This window comes from Enhydra lutris, unplaced genomic scaffold (genome assembly GCF_002288905.1).
Source record: "Enhydra lutris kenyoni isolate GAN:26980312 unplaced genomic scaffold, ASM228890v2 scaffoldscaffold1, whole genome shotgun sequence".
Lineage (NCBI taxonomy): Eukaryota > Metazoa > Chordata > Mammalia > Carnivora > Mustelidae > Enhydra > Enhydra lutris.
The window spans coordinates 71,078,861-71,103,027 of record NW_019154085.1 but is presented as its reverse complement, the minus strand read 5'-3'; the positions used below and the strand labels follow the sequence as shown (position 1 = coordinate 71,103,027).

The 24,167-nt window shown below is 38.0% G+C and overlaps 1 protein-coding gene across 6 annotated transcripts in view; it reads left to right on the top strand.

Moving 5' to 3' along the window:
* The window catches only part of LOC111142360 (chimerin 1), a 154,879-nt gene that overhangs the window by 90,634 nt on the left and 40,078 nt on the right, over positions 1-24,167 (top strand). For 4 of the 6 annotated variants that reach the window (XM_022495430.1, XM_022495410.1, XM_022495419.1 and 1 more), the window contains exon 1: positions 14,968-15,644. In XM_022495430.1, coding sequence (XP_022351138.1) covers positions 15,393-15,644 — 252 coding nt within the window. In that variant the 5' untranslated portion in view covers positions 14,968-15,392. Of the gene's footprint in view, positions 1-14,967; positions 15,645-24,167 lie in introns of those variants that run through there. The other 2 variants (XM_022495390.1, XM_022495401.1) reach the window with 1 other exon arrangement.

Genomic DNA, 24,167 nt, shown 5'->3' with positions numbered 1-24,167 from the left:
ATACATATACATATACATATACATATACATATACATATACATATACATATACATGTGTGTGTATGAATATATAGAGATGGATAAGGATACATAAAACATGGGGCACTTGGGTGGCCCATTCGGTTAATCATCTGTCTTTGGCTCAGGTCGTGATCCCCAGCTCCTGAGATCGAGTACCACATCGGCCTGTCTGCTCAGTGGGGAGCCTGCTTCCCCCTCTGCCCCTTGCCCCCACCCATGTGCATGTTCTCTCTCTTTCTCTCAAGTAAATAAAATCTTTAAAAAAAAAAAAAAAAGAATACATAAGATGTGTGTGTGTGTGTGTGTGTATGTATATATAGAAGAATCTATCTTTTGTAAGTTAAAGGTTGTTAAAGTTCTCTCTTAATTTCATTAGGATCCTTTGAACTAGTAAGAATTTCAGAAAATGAAATACTATAGACGTGATATTAAAGGTTGATTTTATCAAGTGCCCAGAAAGAGGCTATTTTTACTTTTTTTTAAACATCGTTATCTTGATGTAAAACATGCCATATGGCAGTGTCATTACAAGAAAACACGTTAATGTCGAGGACTGAGATGAACAATGAACACATCTATGAATTATGCTCATGCTTACAATTCTTCTCAGGGTAATTGTTAGGAAAGTTAAATTTTTTGCCTTCAGGCCACTCTTGCCATGTTCAAATAATAGAAACAGGTTTTCAAAATAGGTATGTTTGAATGGTATGTGTTCACAAATATACCTCATACCATGTGTCAGAGTTCTCTTTATTGAGGCTTTGAAATACTAAAATAAATTATAATTAGAATATTTTAATTGGACTATACATAAAGGAAATAAGCTTTTGATACCTTAAGTTTAAGTAAGTTGGTACACGTCCTTTTTAAAATAACCAAAACACAAGGACTTCATCCCAGCCTAGTCTATGGAAGTCACTGGAGGAAGGAGAAAACTAAATTTTTATTGTGATACGCTGTTGATTGTGAAATGTTTACTGGACCGCAGTATTCTGAAATAACCTCACGTGGCAGTTTAAAATCTGAAAATACTCCTCATTATATAGGTCTGAGTTGGCATTTTGGTTGTAATTTCCAAATATGTAACTAAAAGCTTTCTGTAAATGTGAAATGTCTGCGATTCAAGAGTTTTGCTGTGGTTGTTCGTAAGGTGTTTGTGCTCCTCTAATTTCATCTGTGTTGTTACTGAATAATAACAGTGTTTCTTTAAGTCTTGCAGATAATATACCAAAAATATGGGTAAACCAAAAATCAAGAAATCAATGATAACCTTTCCTACATTAGGAAAAATTCATTGAGGTGGAAAAACTGAGAATTTCCCATGGAGGCCAATTTGAGCTTTTCATTAAGAACAACCAGAAAAGAATGTTGTTAGGATCAGCAGCATCCAACCGGTCGTTGCCAGTGGCTGAATATTGGAGGGTGTTAGACTAGAATGTGTAATGGGCAATTTTATGTATATTACATGTATATATTACTTTGTCATTACATAACTCAGGATAAGAAAACATCTTCCGTTTATTTTATTTTTCCAAAGCACCTATTATATAAGTTGTTATCAATACATCAGGGGTAAAATCTAGTATCCTTTAAGAACTCGTAAGTGAAAACTTGGGACTGTGGTTTAAAATAGCCATTTATGATATTTGAGCAGAAGTATACAAAACCATCATAAAGAGACTCCTGGAAAAAGACTCAAAGAGGTGGAAGTTGCTTGGTCCATCTAAGCAATGGTCTAAAATGAGGGAGCCCTACTAACTGGGCAGTGAGTGTTCTTGTATATGAGTAAGGCCGTCTTGGCTGGATAAGGCTTACCTCCGCATTCAGTACCAGCTCATCTAACCCACTTGACTTGCTCTGATTCCTTTCTCATCAGCATCCTAATAATTTTTTGTTTCCAGTATAGGTATGTTACCAGAGGAAAGAATGTTGGTCCCCCGGTTTATGATAATTATATCTCATACCTTTATAAACTAGACGTGTCATTCTGCTTTTACCTTATCAGTTTTTTGAGCTTGGTATTATAATGTCACTCTCTCTTGAGAAAGAAATATGATCACCTTGAGTTCCTGAGCTTACAAGACTGGGTCCCAGAAAAAAAGCCTGTAGTAAATTAGTCAGAGCTGCCTTGTGGGGAATTGGAGATGGCCAAGCTGGTCTTTCCCAGTAGACGCACTCAAGTCTTTATACCCCTGTGTGCTGAATGAGTAGGAACCTTCCTTTCTCCTTTGATTTTCTATTACAAACACAGAATGCCACAGAGTTCATTTAGTGGAGGACTTCGAAAAGTTCAGTGAGTTGGCTGTTCTCAGTCAGAGCCAGGCTTGGAAACCGGGCTGTGCGCCATTCCACCCCCTCTCTGGGCCTGGTGCTCTTCATGCAGAGTGCAAAACACTCCCGCCAAACTGTTGCTTGGAAAATTTGATCGTTTCTGTTGTTTCTTGAAAGAATAAGAAACACAGGGCTGTACTTTTTTGTTTGCATTATGTTTTCATATGTCCTGTGTTTAAAATTATTGCATACGAGTCTGTCAGGGAACATGTGAGAGTATACAGAATTTGGTGGTGTCCGTGTTAGTGTAATTTAAATTTATTATACACTGAACTGAGTGCACTGATGTGCTTTATTATCTGTTTAAATGGATATTATGTTAATGCTAGAGGAGCTGTGTAATGAAGACCAAGTTAGGAATTACAATGTGATTGATGCCAGTAGCATAAAAATTTAGAGCGCTAGCAGAATGTAAGGGTTTCCCGTGCAACATAAAAAGTTATTTATCCTAACATAACTAAAGGAATTTATTAAGTTCTGTATAGATGTTTTTACTGTTTGACTTAAAATGTATTTGAAAATTTTGATTAAGTGATGAATATGGTGGATACTCTAAATTCTAATGAAAGCAATACTAAAATAGCTAGGGATCTAAAGGGTACCAGAATTTAAATGACCTAGAAATTTATTCAAATGATAGCCTTTCAGAATTGCATGTTAACAAAAGATAATTTGAGAAGCAGGACGGTTCTAGAGGAAAGACACAGAATTTGAAGTCACATAGGCCTGGGTTCAAATTCTATTCCTCCCATATGCCGAATGACCTCGGGCAAGGTACTTAACCTTCTTAAGCTTCTGTCTCACCATTTACAAAGTCAGAATTGTAATGTCTAGCTTATTGATTGTTTTAACAGCTAACCTACATCATCTGTTTGAAGCATTTCCTAGTATGGTAACATGCAGTTATCAGTTAATGTAATGTGACATATTGTCACTAAGTACCTTGCAATATATTCCATTCTTGGCTCTAATGGAGAGAAAAATTAGGTTATAAATTATAATTCAGGAGAAAAGGTATGAATAATCTGTGTATCTAGGGTGAGCTTGCTTGGATCCACAAATCTTCATGATACAACTTGATATTGGGGGTTAGGAAAGCTGTTTTTAATTGAATTAGTTACTCATGGTGTTACATTAGTTTTAGGTATACAGCATAGTGATTGTACAATTGACAATTCTGTATGTTATGCTATGCTCACCGCAAGTGTAACTACCATCTGTCACTATACTACAGTGACATATATACACTACACTACAGTGACATATTCTATGGTAATATACTGACTGTATTCCCTATGCTGTACATTTCATCACTCTGACTTAGTCATTCCATAACTAGATGCCTATGTCTACCATTTCTCCTCACCCATTTTGCCTATCCCCTCCCTTTTGGGCAACCAACAGTTTGTTCTCTATGTGAGGTCTATTTCTGCTTTTGTTTGTTTTGTTTTTTTTTAGATTCCACATCTAAGTGAAATCATGTTATTTGTCTTTCTCTGTCTGACTCACTTTACTTAACATAATACCCTCTATGTTGTTGCAGATAGCAAGACCTCATTCTTTTTTTTATGGCTGAGTAATACTCCATTGTGTGTGTGTGTGTGTGTGTGTGTGTGTGTGTGTGTGTGTGTATCTCACATCTTTCTCCATTCATCTGTGGATGGATGCTTCCACATATTGGCTACTGTAAACAATGGTACAGTAAACATAGGGGTACATGTTTCTTTTCTAATTAGTGTTTTCAACATTGGGGGATAAATACCCAGTAGTGGAATTTCTGGATCATATGGTATTTTCAATTTTTTGAGTAATCTTCATACTATTTTTCATAGTTGCACCAAAAATTTACATTCCCACTAACAGAGCATGAGGGTTCCTTATCTTCAACATCCTTACCAACATTTGTTGTTTCTTGTCTTTTTGACTCTAGTTATTGTGACATGTGTATCATGATATCTCACTGTGGTTTTGATTTGCATTTCCCTGATGATGAGTAATGTTGAACATCTTTTCATGTCTTTTGGCCATCTGTCTTCTTCAGAAAAATATTTGTTTATGTCCTCTGCCCATTTTTAATAAGATTATTTGGCTTTTTAGTGTTGAGTTCTGTCAATTCTTTACATATTTTTGATACTAACCCTTTATTGTATATGTCCGTTGCAAATTTCTTCTCCCATTCAGTAGGTTGCCTTTTTATTTTTTTTTATGCTTTCCTTTATTTTGGTGTAATCCCAATAGTTTATTTTTGTTTTTGTTTCCCTTGCCTGAGGAGACACATCTAGAAAAATGTTGCTGAGGCCTTTATGTCTTAGAGATATGTCAAAGAGATATTGTCAGATGTCAAAGAGATACTGCCTATGTTTTCTTTTTGTTTTGTGGTTTCAGATCTCACATTTAGAGTATACTTTACTCCATTTTGAGTTCATCTTTATATATGGTGTGAGAAAGGAGTCCATTCTTTTACGTGTAGCTGTCCAGTTTTCCCAGCATCATTTATTGATGAGACTGTCTTTTCCCCATTGTATATTCTTGTCTCCTGTATCATAGATTAATGGGCGATCTAAGCATGGGTTTATTTCTGGGCTGTCTGCTCTGTTCCATTGATTTGTGTCTGTTTTGTGCCAGTCCTGTACTCTTGATTACTACAGATATTTAGTATATCTCGAATTCTGGGGCTGTAATAACTCCAGCGTTGTTCTTTCTCAAGAATGCTTTGGCTTTTGGGGTCTTTTGTGGTTCCATACAAATTTTAGGATTATTTGTTCTAGTTCTGTGAAAAATGCTCTTTGTATTTTGATAGGAATTGTATTGAGTCTGTAGATTGCTTTGGGAAGTATCGATATTTTAACAATATTAATTCTCCAATTCATAAGCATGGAATATTTTTCCATTTGTTTGTGTCATCCTCCATTTCTTTCATCAGTGTTTTTTAGTTTTTAGAGTATAGGTTTTTCACCTCCTTGGTTAAGTTTACTCCTAGTTATCTTATTCTTTTTGGTATAATTATAAATGGAATTGTTTTCTTAATTTCTCTTTCTACTACCTCATTATTAGTATATGGAAACACAACCTTTTTCTGTATATTAATTTTGTATCCTGTGACTTTACTGGATTCATTTGTTACTTCTAATAGCTTTTTGGTGGATTCTTTAGGTTATTCTGTGTATACTGTCATGTCATCTGCAAACAGTGACAGTTCAATGTGTTCTTTATCAATTTGGATACCTTTTGCTTCTTTTCCTTGTCTGATTGCTCTGGCTAGGATTTCCACTACAGTGTTGAATGAAAGGGGTGAGAGTAGATATCCTTGTCTTTTTCCTGATCTTAGGGAAACTCAGTTTTTCACCTCTAAGTGTAATGTTAGCTGTGTGTTTTCTATATCCTTTATTATATTGAGGTATGTTCCCTCTAGACCTGTTTTGTTGAGGGTTTTTAATCATGAATGGATATTTTACTTTATCAGATGCTTTTTCTGCATCTTTTGAGATGATCATGATTTTTTCTTAAAGATTTTATTTATTTGAGAGACGGAGCACTGGGAGGCAGAGCAACAGAGGGAAAGGTAAAAGCAGGCTTCCCGCTGAGCCGGCAGTCCAAGGCAGGGCTGGATCTCAGGACCCTGAGATCATGACCTGAGCCAAAGGCTTAGCTGACTGAGCCACCCAGGCAGCCCAAGAGGATTGTGATTTTTATCTTTCATTTTGTTGATGTGGTGTTTCATCCTGGTTGATTTGCAAATATTGAATCATCCTTGCATCCCCAGAATAAATTCCAGTTGATTGTGGTGACCGATCCTTTTAGTGTATTGTATAGTATGGTTTGCTAATATTTTGTTGAGGATTTTTGCCTTTACGTTCAAAGATATTTTGTATCAGGGATATTGGCTTATAGTTTTCTTTTTTCATGTTTTGTTTTTTTTGTTTTTTTTTGGTTTTTTTTGTTTTGGTACCAGAGTAATGCTGGGCTCAATGAATGTATTTGGAAAATTTATCTTCTAATTTTTGGAACAGCTTATGGAGAAGAGGTGTTAATTCTTGTTTAAATGTTTGGTAGAATTTACCTGTGAATCCATCTGGTCTTGGACTTTAATTTGTTGGGAGTTTTTTGGTGACCAATTCTCTTTCATTATTAGTAATTAGTCTGTTCAGATTTGCTATTTCTTCATGCTTCAGTTTTGTTTGTATATTTCTAGAAATGTATCCATTTCTTCTAGGTTGCCCAATTTGTTGGCATATAATTTTTTATATTATTCTCCTAGAATTCTTTTTGTTTCTTGAATATTGGTTGTTTCTTCTTTTTCTTTTCTGATTTTACTTATGTGGGTCTTCTCCCTTTTATTCTTGATGAGTCTGCCTAAAGGTTTATGAATTTTATTTCTTTTCAAAGACCCAGCTCTTGATTTCATTGACCTTTTCAGTTGTGTTTTAGGTTCTATTTCATTTATTTCTGCTTTGATCTTCATCATTTCCTTTCTTCTACTAACTGTAGTCTTTGTTCTTTCTTTTTCTACTTCCTTTAGGTGTAAATCTAGATTGTTTATTGGAGTTTTTTCTTTTTCTTGAGGTAGGCCTGTATCAGTATAAATTTCCCTCTTAGAACTGCTTTCACTGTATCCCAAAGGTTTTGGACCATTGTGTGTTTATTTTCATTTGTCTCCATGTATTTTTTTTTATTTCTTTATTGACCCATTGGTCTTTTAGTAACATGTTCTTTAGCCTCTACATGTTTGTGGCTTTTCTCTAGTTTTGTTTTTTGCTTGTAATTGACTTCTAGTTTCATAGGTTTATAATCAGAAAAGATGCATGATATGATTTCAGTATTCTTAAGTTTATTGAGACTTGTTTTTTGCCTAATATGTCATCTGTCTTGGAGAATGTTCCATGTGCACCTAAAAAGAATGTGTATTCTACTGTTTTGGGGTGGAAGGTTCTGTGTATATCTGTTAAGTCCATCTGGTTTAATGTGTTATTCAGAACACTGTTTCCTTATTGATTTTATGCCTGGATGATCTAGCCATTGATGTAATTGGGGTACTAAACTCCCCTACTATTATTGTATTACTGTCAGTTTCTCCCTTTATGTCTTTTAATATTTGCTCTATGTGTTTAGGTGCTCCAATGCTGAGTGCATAAATGTTTATAATTGTTATATCTTCTTATTGGATTGATCCTTTTATCATGATGTAATGCCCTTGTCTCTTGTTACAGTCTCTAAAGTCTCTTTTGTCTAGATTTTGCTACTTCAGCTTTTTTTCCACTTTCATTTGCATGAAATATCTTTTTCCTCCCATTCACTTTCAGTCTCTCTGTGTGTTTGGGTCTGAAGTGAGTATCTTCTAGGCAGCCTATACAAAGATCTTGTTTCTTTATCCCCTTCACCACCCATACCACCCTATGTCTTTCAGTTGGAGCATCTGGACAATTTACATTCAAAGTAATTATTAATAGCTAAATACTTGCTGCCATTTTATTCATTGCTTTCTGGTTGTTTTTGTACTTCTTTGTTCTTCTCTTGCTCTCTTTTTGGTTGATGCTTAACTGTTATTCTTACCTTTCGTTCTCTTTATTTTTTGTGTAGATACTGTGGGTTTGGGGTTCATATATAACATCCTCAATATATATTAATCTATACCAAGTTGATAGTCACTTAAGTTTAAAGTAAACACATTCTTTAAAAACTACTTTATTTCCTCTGCCATATCTTATGTATATGTTGTCCTGTTTTACATCTTTTCATTTATAATTTTTTTCTATTTATCACCTTTTCTTTTCCACTTAAAGCAGTTCCTTTAACACATCTTATAAGGCCAGTTTAGTGGTGATGAACTCCTTTAACTTTTGTTTTTGTGGGAAACTCTCCCTCTCCTTCCATTGTGAATGATAACCTTGGTGGGTAGGGTATTCTTGGCTGTAGGTTTTTTTCTTTAAGTTCTTTGAATATATCATGCCACTCTCTTCTGGCATGCAGAGTTTCTGCTGAAAAATCAGCTCATAGCTTCATGGAGTTCCCTTGTGTGTAACTATTTATTTGTCTTTTGCTGCTTTTAAAATTCTCTTTACCATTAATCTTAAACATTTATTTTTTTAATTTTTTTTTAAAGATTTTATTTATTTATTTGACAGAGATCACAAGTAGGCAGAGAGGCAGGCAGAGAGAGGGGGTAAGCAGGCTCCCTGCTGAGCAGAGAACCCGAGACACGGGGCTTGATCCCAGGACCCTGAGATCATGACCTGAGCCAAAGGCAGAGGCTTAACCCACTGAGCCACTCAGGTGCCCCAATCTTAAACATTTAAATGATTGTTTGTCATGGTGTGGACATCCTTGTATTCATCTTGTTTGGAATTCTGTTTGCTTCCTGAACCTGGGGTTTCCTTCCCCAGGTTAGAGAAGTTTTCGGTCATCATTTGTTCAGATAAGTTTTCTGCCCCTTTTTCTCTCTCTTCTTCTTCTGGGACCTCTATAATGCAAATGTTTGTTGACTTGATGTTGTCTTAGAGATCCCTTAACCTCCTTTTTATAATTTCTTTTTTTACTTTTTACTGTTCAGCTTGGTTGCTTTCCACTAACCCATATTTCAGATTACTGCTCTGTTCTTCTCCCTCTACTAATCTACTAGTGATTTCATCTAGTGTAGTTTTCATTTTACCTACTGTATTCTTCAACTCTGATTCTTTTTAATATTTTGTCTCTTTTTGAAGTTCTCACTGAGTTCTTCCACTCTTTCCTCCAGTCCATGAGCATCTTTATGTTTGTTACTTAAATTTTTTATCAGGCATATCACTTATGTCTGTTTCATTTAATTCTTTTTCTGATATTTTGTCTTGTTCTTTCATTTGGACCATATTTCTCTGTATTCTCATTTTGCTTCACTTTCTGTGTTTGTTTCGATGAGTCAGAACAGCTACTTCTAAGCTTGCAGGAATAGTCTTGTATATGGTCATCCCCTGTGTAGACTGTGTGTGTCTCGTGATTGGCTGGCATGTACTGAGGGTCCTCAGGCTGTCTTTATGGGATGGCTGGAACTGAAGAGGACACGGGGTGGGCTGTCCCATAGTTGTCAATGCCAAGGACTCCCTGGTAGGACAGCTGAAGCTGAAATGGTTATAAGCCAGGGGGACCTGGGGCTCTCTGTGCAAAGGGCACCCTGGCAGAGCTGAAGTGCATATAGATGGGGAGAGAGGAGGGTCCTGGGGCTCTGTGTGCAGAGGGGCCTCTGGCAGGACAGCTGAAATGGATGCAGTTGCGAGTGTCCTGGGATGCTCGGCACAGGAGGTGCCCTGGTGGGCAGCTGGAGCTAAAGGAGGTGGGAGCCAGGAGGTCCCAGAGCACTCTGCACTGGGGTTGCTCCGGCAGTCATCTGGAGCTGAAGTGGTGTGGGACTGGTGTGCTCCAGGGTGCTTTATGCTTGTGTCATCTCAGTAAGACAGCTGGAGCTGGAGCAAACACTGACTGGGGTGGCCTGGTGTATCCTGTGCCAGAGCCACCTAGGTGGCACAGCTTGGGTTGGTGTGGGCAGCTCGAGGCTTCTGAGATGGCAGGCCCTGTGCTCCTGTCCATGCTGTCAGGTGGAGGGGAATGTAAACCATGGCCCTCACCAGCCCCATCAACTCAGAGAATTCCAGCAGCTCCCCTGCCATTTGGCAGAGTTCTAGGGCTGGATCTTTCATATTGTAGTTGCTTTTTAATTTTTTAATTTTTTTATGAGTTTCAGGAGTAGAATTTAGTGATGTCATCAGTTGTGTGTGACACCTGGTGCTCATGACATCATTGCCCGCCTTAATACCTGTCACCCAGTTACGCCATCCCCCCACCCATTTCCCCTCTTGTTTTTTTAACCGTGGCCTGCTCACAGCCCCTCAGTATTATTCCTTCCCACTGCAGTTTGCAGTTTCAGGGGTGGCGGTTTCCTTTGTTATTGTCTGTCAGGCGGTTCTCTATGCTGTCTGGCTTTTGTTGTGCAGAAGCTGTGAAGTCTACCCTCTGTCCTTCAGGAGGGCTTCCTCTATAAATAGGTGTAGATGTGCTTTGTCCACAGATGAGGGGAGTTCAGGGTCTTACTGTGTTACCATCCTGGACCCCAAAAATCAAAGCTGTGTTCTTAATATCTGAATATTAATATTTTATAGAAATTGCAGGATTTTGCTAAACCTGAACCAGGTTTACCCAATAGTTAATCCAGTTACTCTTCATCTCTCCAAACTCTGGGCTATGCCAGCTGGAACATTCCTTTATGGTGCTTTTCTGATGAAATGTTGACTTTTCTTAGTTAACTGGAACATTGTGTTCATGAGTCTGTGGTATCAACATGATATTCAAAGGAGGTGGCTCTCTGTGTGAGGTCCTTTCAGTTTCCTAGAGAATACTCTTACTGTTAACGAGTTCTGACATTCATAGTTAGATTTATTCCTCTGGCATAAGTCTTCGGTCTTACATTAAAAACCAGATATTTGTGGAAAAGGAAGTATAATCAGTCATTTGTACCTTAGCATGAATAAATTGATAAGACCCTTCCCTGTAAGCAGGTTTTGAGGTGGGAAGGTGGACAGAACAAGGATTATTCAGAGTTTGAGCCTGGGGGTTCAGATTGCCAGGACAGGATAAAGTAAGGATTGCAGAACAGTGATGCCTGTGTTGTGTCCTTAAAGCACCTGATTACAGCTTGACCTGAAGCTTATACTGCTTAGGCCAGTGGTTTTGGGCCTTCTATGTGTCCCACAGTCCCACTATATTAACCCTGATCTTGGAAATAGAAGTCCTTAGATACAAGGGAAGGAGGGAAACTTCTATTTATTGATTATTGTCTGTACCAGGAATAATACAAAATGTTTCCCATATATTATCTCATCTAATTCTATAATGTAAGTACTTTTAATCAATTATACACATAAGGAAACAAAGACTGAAAGAAATGAGTAACTTGATTAGGACGTGCCACAGCTAGTAGAAGACAGGGTTAAGATCAGCACTTTTGTCCGGCCCACAACCTGGTCCTGTCGTACTACACTTGGTGAAAATGAGAAACTAGTTTTGCATAAATTCAGTATTATTACTAGACAAACAGGGTAGAGAGATCAGTGGTGGAAATTTCTTTATTTGAAAAACAGCAAATTGTTCCCTTCCAGGGTCCCCTGTTTCCCCCTTGTTTCTTATTCCTCACACAACTGCTTCCCACTATACACACACCATTTTTGTAGTCCCCTTCTCTATATTGCAGATGGTACAGACAGCGGTAGAAACTGAGAGGGTTGTAGATTCTGCCTGTTCTCTATTTCTTTTCCCAGGCTCGTCGCCCTCATTTAGGTGAATGTACAAACGTGCCATCAGTATCAAGGATGGCCAGAGTTAGGTCTCGGGCAGGCCAAAGAGTTAGTCAAAATGAAACACTAAATACTGCTGGTAATACCACCATTTAGTGAGTGCTTACTACTAGGCAGTCTCTTCCCTTTGATACATCATCTCTTTTAAACTGCCCTGTTTAGGCATGTAAATGAGGTAAGCAGGGCACCAAGCAAATCTCCCAAGGTCAGGATTCAAACCTAAGTGTCTCTGATTTCAAATCCCACCTTTTTTTATTGTAATAATTTATTATATAACATATAGGTATATAATAAATTATTATAATATATCGCCCCCAATATAAATAGGTACCTTCATTTGGTCTTGTTTTCTTACCCAGGTATTTCATGGACCTTTATTTGTGTAAGCTCCTGTGCTAAATTCAGGGTTTATACTAAGATGCGTAAAACTCAGTCTATATGAACAGCTACACAGGAACTGTGATATCAGGTGGAATGTGGTACATCTCATAATTAATGAACAAGGGAAGGGAGCAGAGGTTCCTGGATGGGTAAAGTCACACCTAATTGGTGCAGATCCTCAAAGGTCCCACTGGGGGAGGGTGTGCTGAACGGAGCCTTGCAGGCTGCACTGCCTGTTGCACGTACTGGTGCTGAACTTGAGGTCTAGGGTTGTTAGCTACTACTGCTTTTCTCACCGTCCATTGTTATTCATTGCTTCCTCTGTTTTACCATCTATTGCTGCTCCTTGAAATTGAAAGGGAAAAATAACTAGAGAAACCACCTTGAAGAGAATCAGAGAGGAAAATAACTACTCTCAGACTTCAAAATTCCCTCTCATTTTCCAATGTCAATGCTTAAGCATGATGTTTAAAAAGCCAACTATTACCTACCACCAACTAGCTGTGGAGTGCAGGAAGTTAACTTTTGTAGGCCTCTTTTCTTTCAGCTGTGAAGTGAGGATAACATACGCCTCACGGGCATCTTTCTGCGGATTGAATGGGATTCTGTATGTAAAGTGCTTAGCTAGGTGCCTGGAACATGGATACGTAATAATAAATGATAGCCATCATTAGTAGATCTGTAGCTATCTAAATATGGCCAGATAAATACAAGGATGAGCGGTATATATCTGTCTAGAACATCAGAACATTGGTATTAGTTCTGAACTTTAGAATTGGCAGTTCTTAGGACTTGAGAGCTGCTGTAACAAAATTAATGCAGAAGTTGCATTATTGCAATCATTAAAGGCATCATGCGACTAAAAAACCCCTAGTTCTTTGAGAGTAGCTAAGAACTTCTTCCTTCGCCATTGTTTTCTGCCTCCTGTTGCCCTGGGTAGCTGCCCGAATTACAGTTAATCTAGTATGTCTCCATTAGGTACCAAAATTATCTGGGAAGAAAAGTGACTGTGCAGAGTCTACAGCAGACTTGCCTCTCAAAGACAAAATGTGCACTTTTGCCCAGCCGTGAATTTTCTCTACCATCAGTCTTTCTATGCGTTGGTTGAATTTTAGTTATTACAGCTGAAGAACTGGGGATGGTTTATAATAAAGGACCTTGATCAGAAATACTGGGGGGGGGGGGGACTGCTTTGAGTTACATGGGTGATTGTTTTCTTTGACATAGTAATGTAAACATTGAGCGTTAAACATTGTAGAGAGAAAAAAAATTACTGTAAAATTTGCCTTTGGAGTCTGTTTTTCTAGTGTCTACTGAGAATTGGATAAACTTCACCTTCGGTTGGACATGACTAAAGGGCTGTTTGGTGTTTGTACTTTTAGTCATCACATGACGAACTAGGTCTAAACTAAAAAGTAATTTAGGTTAGGCAAGTAAAGTTCTTTCCCTTGTATTTTCTCTTAGAACAGGAACTTTTTTTTTTTTGGTCTTATTTAATGACAAAATGGTATAAATTTGTGGGAATGAAATACCTATAGATGTAAATATTAACTTTTGCCTTTTATTAGAAAATTTTTGAAAAAGTATTTTTTTTTCTTAAGTTTATTTTTTTAAGTAATTAAGATTTAAGAGATTAAAGTAATCTCTACACCCAGCATGGGGCTCAAATTCACAATCCTGAGAACAAGAGTCCCATGTTCTTCCAGCTGAACCAACCAGATGCCCTCAGAATTTTTTTTTTAAAGAGTAAGACATTTTAAAAGAACGGACTATATACTCAAGTAAATAAAAAAATTGGGGGCTGTTTAGAAAATCAATCATCAGTATTTCTAATATCTAGCGTGGTTTAAGAACAACTTCATGTCCTAATTAAATTAGAATCTGCACATAACCCCTATAGATTGGGCACATTGGACACATACCCCTATAGATAATGAAATCTGAGATAAATTGTGCTCAACAAATGGACTGAATTCATTTAAAAATAATTTTTGATTCTTTAAATACAGTGTAACAATTAGAACCATAATGGGTTAAACTTAATTACCATAACATGAGGAAGCAAAGGGGAGATGTTCAGGGAACCAATATGGGAAAACTTCAGCTTCTTATAGTAGTTTAGCAAAAAGTATGGGTATTGCTCTTAAATGGAGCTGGATTTGTCTCTTACTCAGCACCCTCCCCCCCTTTTTATATCAGCAAACAAATATCCAAGGGTTCTACAAGCACAGTTACACTACATCTCTGACCTGTGTGCATGAGAAATTATTCTCAGCTGGCCTCAAGCTCTTTGAATTAAGAATGTTGAGACTAATAATAAAAATAAAGACTGGATCCATTTACTTGTAGATTCGCAACAAAAATCCTTATAGGGAGACAAAACTGACCACTGCAGGGTGATAGCTGTGTTGTATGCACACTGCTCGTTCTGCATGAAAATAGTATGCTACCAGTTCAATGCCTTTTTTTTTTTCCATCAAAATACCAGCTTTTGCTCATCTTAAATAAAATTGGGTTTTTGTGAGATAACCTCAGTCCATAATGCACAAAGGAGGATAGAGATTAGCTTTTCATAATTTACCAGGCAGTGATGGGAAATTCTTTTGAAACCTGGTGCTGCCTGTTAATGTTCCTTTGCTTTTATTAGGTAAAAGAAATATTCCATTTTGTAATAATGCATGACTCATTCATCCCTCATTGTCTTCCCACTGATTTTTTTTTCCTTGAGCCAGCAAGAAAATCTTACAGGAGAGGAGGGAGGAAAAGAGACAGAGTTGAGGAATACAATACTTAAATACTGTTGCTTGATCCTCATTGGTTATCTCGTTTCTTACGGTGACCAGTGTAATCCAGCCTTCCCTGTCAAATCCCTTCCTTCCCCACCCTCCCTGCTAGGGGCTCCACAGGGTGCCTGCTGCTAGAAGCTGACTGCAGGCAGTATGTAGGCATCTTTCATCCAGAATGGACAGTAACATATTGAATAGAGAAGGAAGCTCTTAGAAATGTATCCTATGTCAAAATTGCACGGCTTTTAAAGAGGGATGGAGAGATGCTGAATGTTTTGTATATTAGCATCGATTCTTTATGTCTGTTCAGACTCTTTAAGTTTTCAGAAGCTTAAATATAGAGCCCTTTAAAAAGGAAGAAAGAAGAATTTTTCTGGTTAGTCGACCTCTTTCTAAGAAGTGCTTCATCATTCTCCTCCACCTCTCCGCGATGTTTCTCTGCAGCTCTCTGTAGATTAGGGTTCTGTGCTGGCTGGCAGAATGCTCATTTGTTAGCTGAACAGAGTTCACCGGCAGACAGATCAATATAGGTTTTATTTCTTTTCTGAATTCCAAAATGCCATCCAAAGAGTCTTGGTCGGGTAGGAAAACTAACAGAGCTGCAGTTCACAAATCAAAACCAGAGGGCCGTCAGCAAGATTTATTGATAGCAGCCTTGGGAATGAAACTGGGTTCTCAAAAGTCGTCTGTGACAATCTGGCAACCTCTGAAACTCTTTGCTTATTCGCAGTTGACATCACTTGTTAGAAGAGCAACTCTGAAAGAAAACGAGCAAATTCCAAAATATGAAAAGGTTCACAATTTCAAGGTAAGAATATTTGTTTTTAACCTTTTCTTACAAGAGAGAAAATGCCCATTGCTTGCAGTACACAGCGTTAAAGGAATTTCTTTTGCTGTCTTTTTTAAAACTACGATGACTGGACTAAAATGTTCTTGCTATTTAAGGAATGAAGATGTTTTAAGCATGGTTTTATTTAAGGGAGAGCTGACTAAAGCTAATAGAACCCAACTCCATTTTCTCTAATGCTGATTTAGTGTTCTGCTTAATCAATGTACACTTGGTGGTAAAAGTCTGGACTGACATTTGAAAGGTCTCATTTAATAATGATTCTGGCATTATTTTATTTGTGATGCAAATATGTCTAACTACCTTTGTCGGTTATTTCATGAGAGGATTAGATCTTATCTCTGTTCCTTTCTGGTGAAAAGCTTTGGATGTAAGAGGCCTGTGTTGTTGCATCTGGATTGAGCAGATGGTCTGCATTTCCCCCAGTTTCTGTCTTTTCTCCTCTGTTAATGAATTGACCATGATGAAAGGAGGTTGGCTACCCCAGGACTGTTCCTGCAGATTCAAGCAGCCTCTCTTTACTTTTTTGAGTATTGCTTTCTGTGTGTGCGTGCATGTGTGTGTGAGAGTTTTTAATTAGTGTGTCACTGTGTTTTACCAACTCTACTTTAATCATGTTCCGTCAAGATGATGTGTGTGTTGGTTCAAGTTGCCTGCATGTCTAGCAGGATATAAGGCCTTGGAGTTGGGTCCTCAGCAGCCTAACTGGGGAAACATGCAGTGGGAGGCTGTGCAGACGAAAACCCAGTTAGCTCGGCGGGTGGATGCACCAGTACATCCACCGTCCCTTCCCAGGGGTTACCTGGTCAAGTTTTCTGTCTTTAGTTTAGTAATGTTGGAGGGCATATGGTTTCAAAGGAGGATAGGCTGGAACCCTGATCTTCTGTTTATTCAGCGTTTATTCAGCAGATATATTCATTCAGGATGTACTTCTCGCTTCCCATTTGCAATTTGTCCTGATTGTTAACACTAGCATTTATTTTACTCAAATGCTAATCACCACACCCCTAATACACTCCACTTTTTTAGCGAGGAACAGATTTTTATGATCTCCACATCATTTGGGGATAAAGGATAAATTCTAAACTGTTTGGACTATATGAAGATTGCTAATATTTCAAGGTAAAACAAATACCATTTTATTCTCCCTCTTTAAATATATTGTTCAGAACCTTACCTTCCAGCTGGTATCTTTGATTTTTTTTTTAATATTTTATTTATTTATTTATTTGAGAAAGAGAGAGAGAGAGACAGTGAGAGAGAACATGAGCGAGGAGAAGGTTTGAGGGAGAAGCAGACTCCCCGCGGAGCTGGGAGTCCGATGCGGGACTCGATCCCGGGACTCCAGGATCATGACCTGAGCTGAAGGCAGTCGCTTAACCAACTGAGCCACCCAGGTGCCCAGTATCTTTGATTTTAAATGAAATTGAGACCATTCAGTATGTGCATCCAGACTCAACCACCTCTTCCATTTTTGAACCTGAACAGTACATGCAAGTTACTAGGCCTCAGTCTCCTCTTGCATGACAAATTGGTCATACAGGATTTTTATCAAGAGAATGACCCCAAGTATAAAGTTACATGCATGCTCAGTCAAAAAAAGCCACTGGATTAAAAATATATCTCTAAGGATGCCCCCTCTGCTGTGTTCAGCAGGAACAGACTGACCTATTAAAGATGCCATTTTAGGGGCGCCTGGGTGGCTCAGTCGTTGAGTGTCTGCCTTCAGCTCGGGTCGTGATCCCTGGGTCCTGGGATTGAGCCCGGCATCGAGCCCCGCATCGGGCTCCTGCTCAGCGGGGAGCCTGCTTCTCCTACTCCCACTCCGCCTGCCTGTGTTCCCTCTCTCACTTTGTCTCTCTCTGTCAAATAAATAAAATCTTAAAAAAAAAAAAAAAAGAATGCCATTTTAGTGCCAAGTCAAGTTCATTGATCAAAAGCAAATAGTAAGTCTGTTCAGGGATTTACATAAACAAGCACATTCTCCCCCCGCCCTTTTTTTGGTGGTGGTGTTGTATCTTCCAATAATTGTTCTATTTTAATTTAACACATGGCTTTAATGAGCAAATTTTGAACAGACAGAAAAGTGCTGACTCTGGGACCATTTGTGACCCTTTGCTTGGTACCCAAACTGTTATAAAGATGTTTGTGTTAAAAAAACAAACAAACAAACCGAGAAAGGACACATTAAAAAGAAGTCTGCTTCCTTCACTGGAGCTAAAAAATTTAAAATCAAGTGGGCTGTACTTTTTAAAAAGTATTTATGCTCCGGGAAGAGCTCATATTAGACAGTGAAGCTCTATTACATATTTTTTATAGTTGCTAATAAGGTCAGAAGTCTCAGAATTTGACTCCTTCCGTTGAAATTATTCTTTGTTATTTAAAAAATGTTTCTGTGGGGTGGCATTATAAAAAAGAGAAAGGTAGGAGGGGTGGTCATAGTGGACTTCAGAGAACATGCCCCCCACCAAAGAATTCAGACTCTGTGGCAGGAGCACTTCTCTCCCACACAAATGTTCACTTAGAAGGTCACGCTTGTGATATGTAAGTATGTACAGTTCAGAGATTTATGGTGGGAAGAACTCTGAGCATTTATATGATGATAATCATTCATATGGCCTTGCCCTTGACTATTTTCTCTGTTGGTAAAAGTGGATTTTGCTATCCACGGGCCCAAAAGCCTCATTTCAATGTGGTTTTCTTTTTTGCTTCTTGAACTGCCTTGTTATATAACATTGCTCTGTGGCATTGAATAGCTGCCAAATCTCATTTCAGAAGGTAAAGCCAAGAATGCCTTATACCTTTGGTGCAAGTACTCACCAAGCTGAGATCCAAAAAAAAAAAAAAAAAAAAAAAATATCGACCAGGCCTAACTGCAGACAAGTGTTTTGTTTTTTTTATTTTTTTATTAATAGAAAGAAATGAAAGCAGAAAGGCTTCCCATTTATTGTTATGTAACATGGCCTTTTAAATTTTTTCTAATGTTATTTATAAGAATTTGATTAAAAAAAATCTATCTCAACAATTGTCTCTCTTAGGGAGATCATCGTTTGAAAAACAAATGTACCACATCCTTTAAAACTGATTATAATTTGTCAACATAACTTAGAGCGAAAATACTTTTAACTCCTTTCTGGATCAACCTCTCATTTTAAGAACTGCTCCTGTCCTAACACAACAGAGAGAGAGAGAGAGTACAGGGTTAATTTCTTGAGCAAACTTAAAAACTGAACCAAAACACCTCTGACATTAAGACACAGGCATTCCAGCAGCAATGACTATATCCTTATATCCTACATTTGAGGTTCTCTGGATGGAATCATACCTGAGACCCAGCCCTGGCCCTCAGGAGCTTGCTTAGCATTTATATGACCTTGGGCAGACTGCTTGATCTTTAAGCCACTGGTTCTACATCAGAACTGAGCTCCTTGTAGGTATAAGGTACTTGGTAACGGCTATTTTTCCTTATAACAAATTACCCCTAGATGGTTTTTTTCCTGAATCCTTACCAAGGCTATTTCGTGCCCAGGTACAGAGGTCGTGATGCAATTGAGAGCCCAGGCATGATTGTGGGGTGAAAGGAAGCCCTTGCTTCTTTCTTAGCTTCCAGGCAGAGTTAGAGGTTATGCAAGAGCCGTTGCATTTTCATGCACCACAGAGTACCGTGAAATCCTCGCATGTCTCTTACTCCTTCCAGATTTAACTATTTGGTGTTTCATTCAGTATAACTTAGATAGCTCTATAAAATAAAATCAAGATTCCATATAGTGAAAACAACCATAGAAACCTGGCTACTTACACAAATTAAGTCATTTAAAGAAAAGAACATTAAGAATTACAGTGAGAGAATATTTTAAAATCTGTCTTTAGTCTTTTTTTTAAGGCAGTCTTGAAGTGGCCACTGGTTCATGCTCGAGTCTCAGATACTTGCATTCTGCATATAAATGAAAGATGTGACATTATATTAACAGCCTTAATGTTGCCAATATAATATTGCAAGCAGTGAATCCTGAAATGTGAATTGATACTGTAATTAAATAAGACTATAACATGAACCTTGTAATATTTACTAAAATTACTGAGTCGGGACCTTCTGGGTTTAAAGTGATAACGGTGGACCTGCCAATCCTGGCAGAGCAGGCGTGCTGCTGACCAGTAAACGGGAGGGTAGAAAGGGCCAGCTCTTCGGTTGAGAGTGGTCTTTCCTTTCCTCCTAAAAACACAGACAGATCCAACACCTGTGGTCCTTATTTGATTCCCATTTGAGAATAAACACAAAGTGAACCAGCAAATAAAAACAGAGTTAGGATGAAACATGGAGTTAAACTACATGATCCATAAGTGACCTTACAGCTCTATAATTCTCTCGGGACAGCTGGCTAGCTCAGTTGCTGGAGCGTGCAACTCTTGATTTTCGGGGTTGTGAGTTCGAGCCCTGTGGGGGTATAGAGACTGCTTAAAAATTAAAGTTCTCTTGAGTATATTGAGAAGCATTAGATTTCTTAAGATAATTATCATTTTCCACTTTTAAAACTTTATTAAGGCCCATATGAGGACGAGATGTTAGTGTTTATTTTTAAACTTGATCTTAGCCAAAAGGCTGAGAAGCGATTGTTTATTTAAAAAAAAAATTAAAATAACCTATATATGAAGGAATACTTTTTAAAAACTTGTTATATTAACAGTGAACTATCCTGTTCACCAACTGGGGTACCTGTGTACTCTCCCCACCAACCATCACATCACTACCATCCCCCACTTCTTTACTCATCTCCACTCTTCCTTCCCCTGTCCCTATATTTAGTAAAACGCTAATAAATGTTCAAGAAACATCTGCTGAATGACTAAATGAGCATACAATGTGACAGGAGGGAACTTTCTTTGTGGTGGTGGTAGTGATTGTTGTATTTGGAAATCACCTCTCCTGCAGCAGGAAATTTCAACATAAAAATAGGTTCTACCAATGATTTTAAGACACATAATGTTACAATTTTTAATTGAATTTACATGAGTTTTTTAAATGCAGTCAAACAATACCTTCTTGTTGTCTTATATTTTACTGGAGAATCTGTGTTCATGTTTTATATGCTCAGAAATTTCACTACTGTTTTGAATTAATAACATTATAAAAGAAGTTAAATGCAATATGACTAATGGAAAAGGCAACCTGGAATGTCTCATTATTAGACACCATTGCTCTTCCTGTGGGTAAGAACATGAAGTGTCTGACAGCTATTTTAAAGGAATAAATGTTTTCCTTCAAATGGAAGATTAAATTATATTTATATATTGTATATGTATTATACATTCTCTATATATCTATATATAGAGAACTATATATATTACATATATATATTTCTAGGTTATACAAATATATTTATATGTGTCTCTGTATATAGACACACAGACAAAATTCCCAATTCTTAATGTGGGTCACTTGCAAGAGAAGATAAAAATAACAAAGCTCAGCGCAGATCAGCGGTTTTTCTCTCCTTAGGGCAGTCATGGAGGGAAAGTGGGAGATTGGACAAGATCATCTATAAGATCCCTGTAGGCACTGTTGCTGTTACTGTTCAGTATAGTACTTATCAGATGCTACAGAAGTAAAAAATAATGAACACATGCTACTCTGCTCTTTATCTCTGTCCCTAATGGTGGTGAGGAGGACCACAAAGACTCACCATGCATTTCCATCCAGGCCTCTGCACTGCCCCTCAGCATCATGACCTTCTCAGCCTCAGCCCTGTCTGTCCTTCTTAGGGTTTGGAGCGTTGGCTGAGGAGCTGGTTATGATACCTCAAGTACAGAGAAGGTTACTGCTTGCCATTCATAATCCAAAAAGAAATACTTCACAAGCTTTGCACATAGTTGCTTTTACTTCTTTGTAGCCATTTTATGGGGCTAGAGAATTTTAAATGTTATACTTAACCAAAAGAAACCCATGTTTTATGAATTGGAAGAATAATGCTAAAATGTACATACTACCCAAAATGATTTCCAGAGCCAGTGCAATTCCGGGCGCAATCCCAATGGCATTCTTTACAGAACTAGAAAAAGCAATCCTAAGATTCATGTGGAACCACAAAAGACCAGAAGCAATCTTGAGCAAGAAGAACAAAGCTGGAGGCATCAGTACTTTCTGATTTCAAAACGTATAACAAAGCTACAGTAATCAAAACAGGATAGCACTGGTATAAAAATAGACCTATAGACTAATGAAACAAACAGAAAGCCCAGAAATAAATCCATGTGTCAGCTGATCTTCAACAAGGACACCAAGTACACTAAATAAGGACAGGCTGGTTTCTTCATTAAATGATGCTGGGAAAACTGGCTATATGCAAGAAAAAGAAGAAGAAATTAATCCCTTATTTCACATCATATACAACAATCAACTCAAAATGGGTTAAAGACTTAAATGTAAGACTTGAGACTATAAAAGTACTAGTAGAAAACAAAAGGGAAAAACATTGGTGTGGCCAATGATTTTTCAGATAGCACCCTAAAAACACAGGCATCCAAACCAAAAATAGACAAGTGGAATTGCATCAAAGTAAAAGCTTCTGCACAGCAAAGAAAATAATTGATGGAATGAAAATGCAACCTATGGAATGGAAGAAAATATTTAAAAACCATATATCTGATAAAGGGTTAGTATCCCAAAATGTGTAAGAACTCTTACAGCCCAATAGCAGAAGCAGCCTGATTTAAAAACAGGCACAAGACCCGAGAACAGTCATTTCTCAAAAGATAAACAAACAGCCAATAGGTCTGTGGAAAGACGCTCAACATCACGAATCAGCAGGGAAATGGAAATCAAAGCTACAATGAGATATTACCTCATACCTGTTAGAATGGCTGTTAGAAACAAGACAAAAGATGGCCAGTGTTGGTGACGATGTGGAGAAAGAGGAACCCCTGTATGTTGTTGCTATGAATGTAACTTGATGTAGCCATTATGAAAAACAGTATGGAAGTTCCTCAAAAATTTTTTTAAAAACTGCCTTATGATCCAGTGGTAGGTTACCTTTCCACTCTGCTGATTGTTTCCTTTGCTATGCAAAAGATTTATCATTAAATGTAGTCCCAATTGTCTATTTTTGCTTATGCTGTTTTAAAATTTAGAGGGATTCAGAAGTTTGCCTTTCTCACTAGGAGACTATCAACAGAACTTATTAAGTGTACTATTTGTTTTATTTAATTAAAAAGCAAATAAAGAGAACATCAGCCCAGCCTTGAAATTAAAATACATGGTTGTCACTTTTTTTTTTAAGAGAGAGAAACATCTAGAATGCACATGAGTTGGGGGAGGGGCAAAGGGGGAGAAAGAAAGAGAGAATTTCAAGCCGGCTCTGCTGTCAGCACGGAGCCCCAACATGGGGCTCTTTCCCTCTCATGAGCCTGAAATCATGACCTGAGCTGAAATCAAGAGTCAGACACTCAGCTGACTGAGCCCCCCAGGCGCCCCTAGGGTTGTCACTTTTAAACATCTGGGCTCTCTTACCAGAACCAATTCTGATTCTTAATCCCAACCAATATCTTAATGTGAGACCCTCTGACAAACAACTACATCTAACACTGTATTGATTATTTCTAGCATTTATAACCATTCTGCTGATATGTTTTAGAAAATTTGGTATCACCTCACACCTGTCAGAATGGCTAGAATCAATAAGACAAAAAAACAAGAATTGGGAAGGACATGGAGAAAAAGGAACCCCCACGCACTATTGGTGGGAATGTAAATTGGTGCAACTACTTTGGAAAACACTATGGCGTTTTCTCAAAAGATTAACAACGAAACCACCATGCAATACAAATATTTCCACTTCTAGGTACTTATCCAAAGAAAATGAAAACACTAATTCAAAAAGACCTATTCACCCTATGTTCTTGCAGCATTATCATAGTGAAGATATTGGAAGCTACCTAAATATCTATCAAAAGATAAATGGCTAAAGAAGGTGTGGGGTAGAATATGTGCGTGTGTAAAATAGAATATTAGCATAAAAATGAAATCTTGCCATTGGCAACATGGGTGAACCTACAGGGTGTTATGCTAAGTCAGAGAAACACATACTATAGGATTTCATTATATGTGGAATAAAATCAAAACTGCTCTTTTCCCTGGCACCTCAGAGGCAGCAGGCTGCTTTAGGATGGAGCTGAACATTTCTTTCCCAGTTACTGGCTGCCAGAAACTCATCGAAGTGGATGATGAACACAAACTCCGTGCCTTTTATGAGAAGCATACAGCCACAGAAATTGCCGCGGGTGCCCTGGGTAAACAGTAGAAGGATCTCACCATCCTAATCAGATGTGGCAATGACAAACAAGGCTTCCCCATGAAGCAGGGTATCTTGATCCATGGCCGTGCCCACCTGCTGCTGAAGAAGGGCCATTCCTGCTACAAACCGAGGAGGACTGGAGAAAGGGCTAATCTGTTTGCCGTTGCATTATGAATGCCAATCTCAGTGTTCTCAA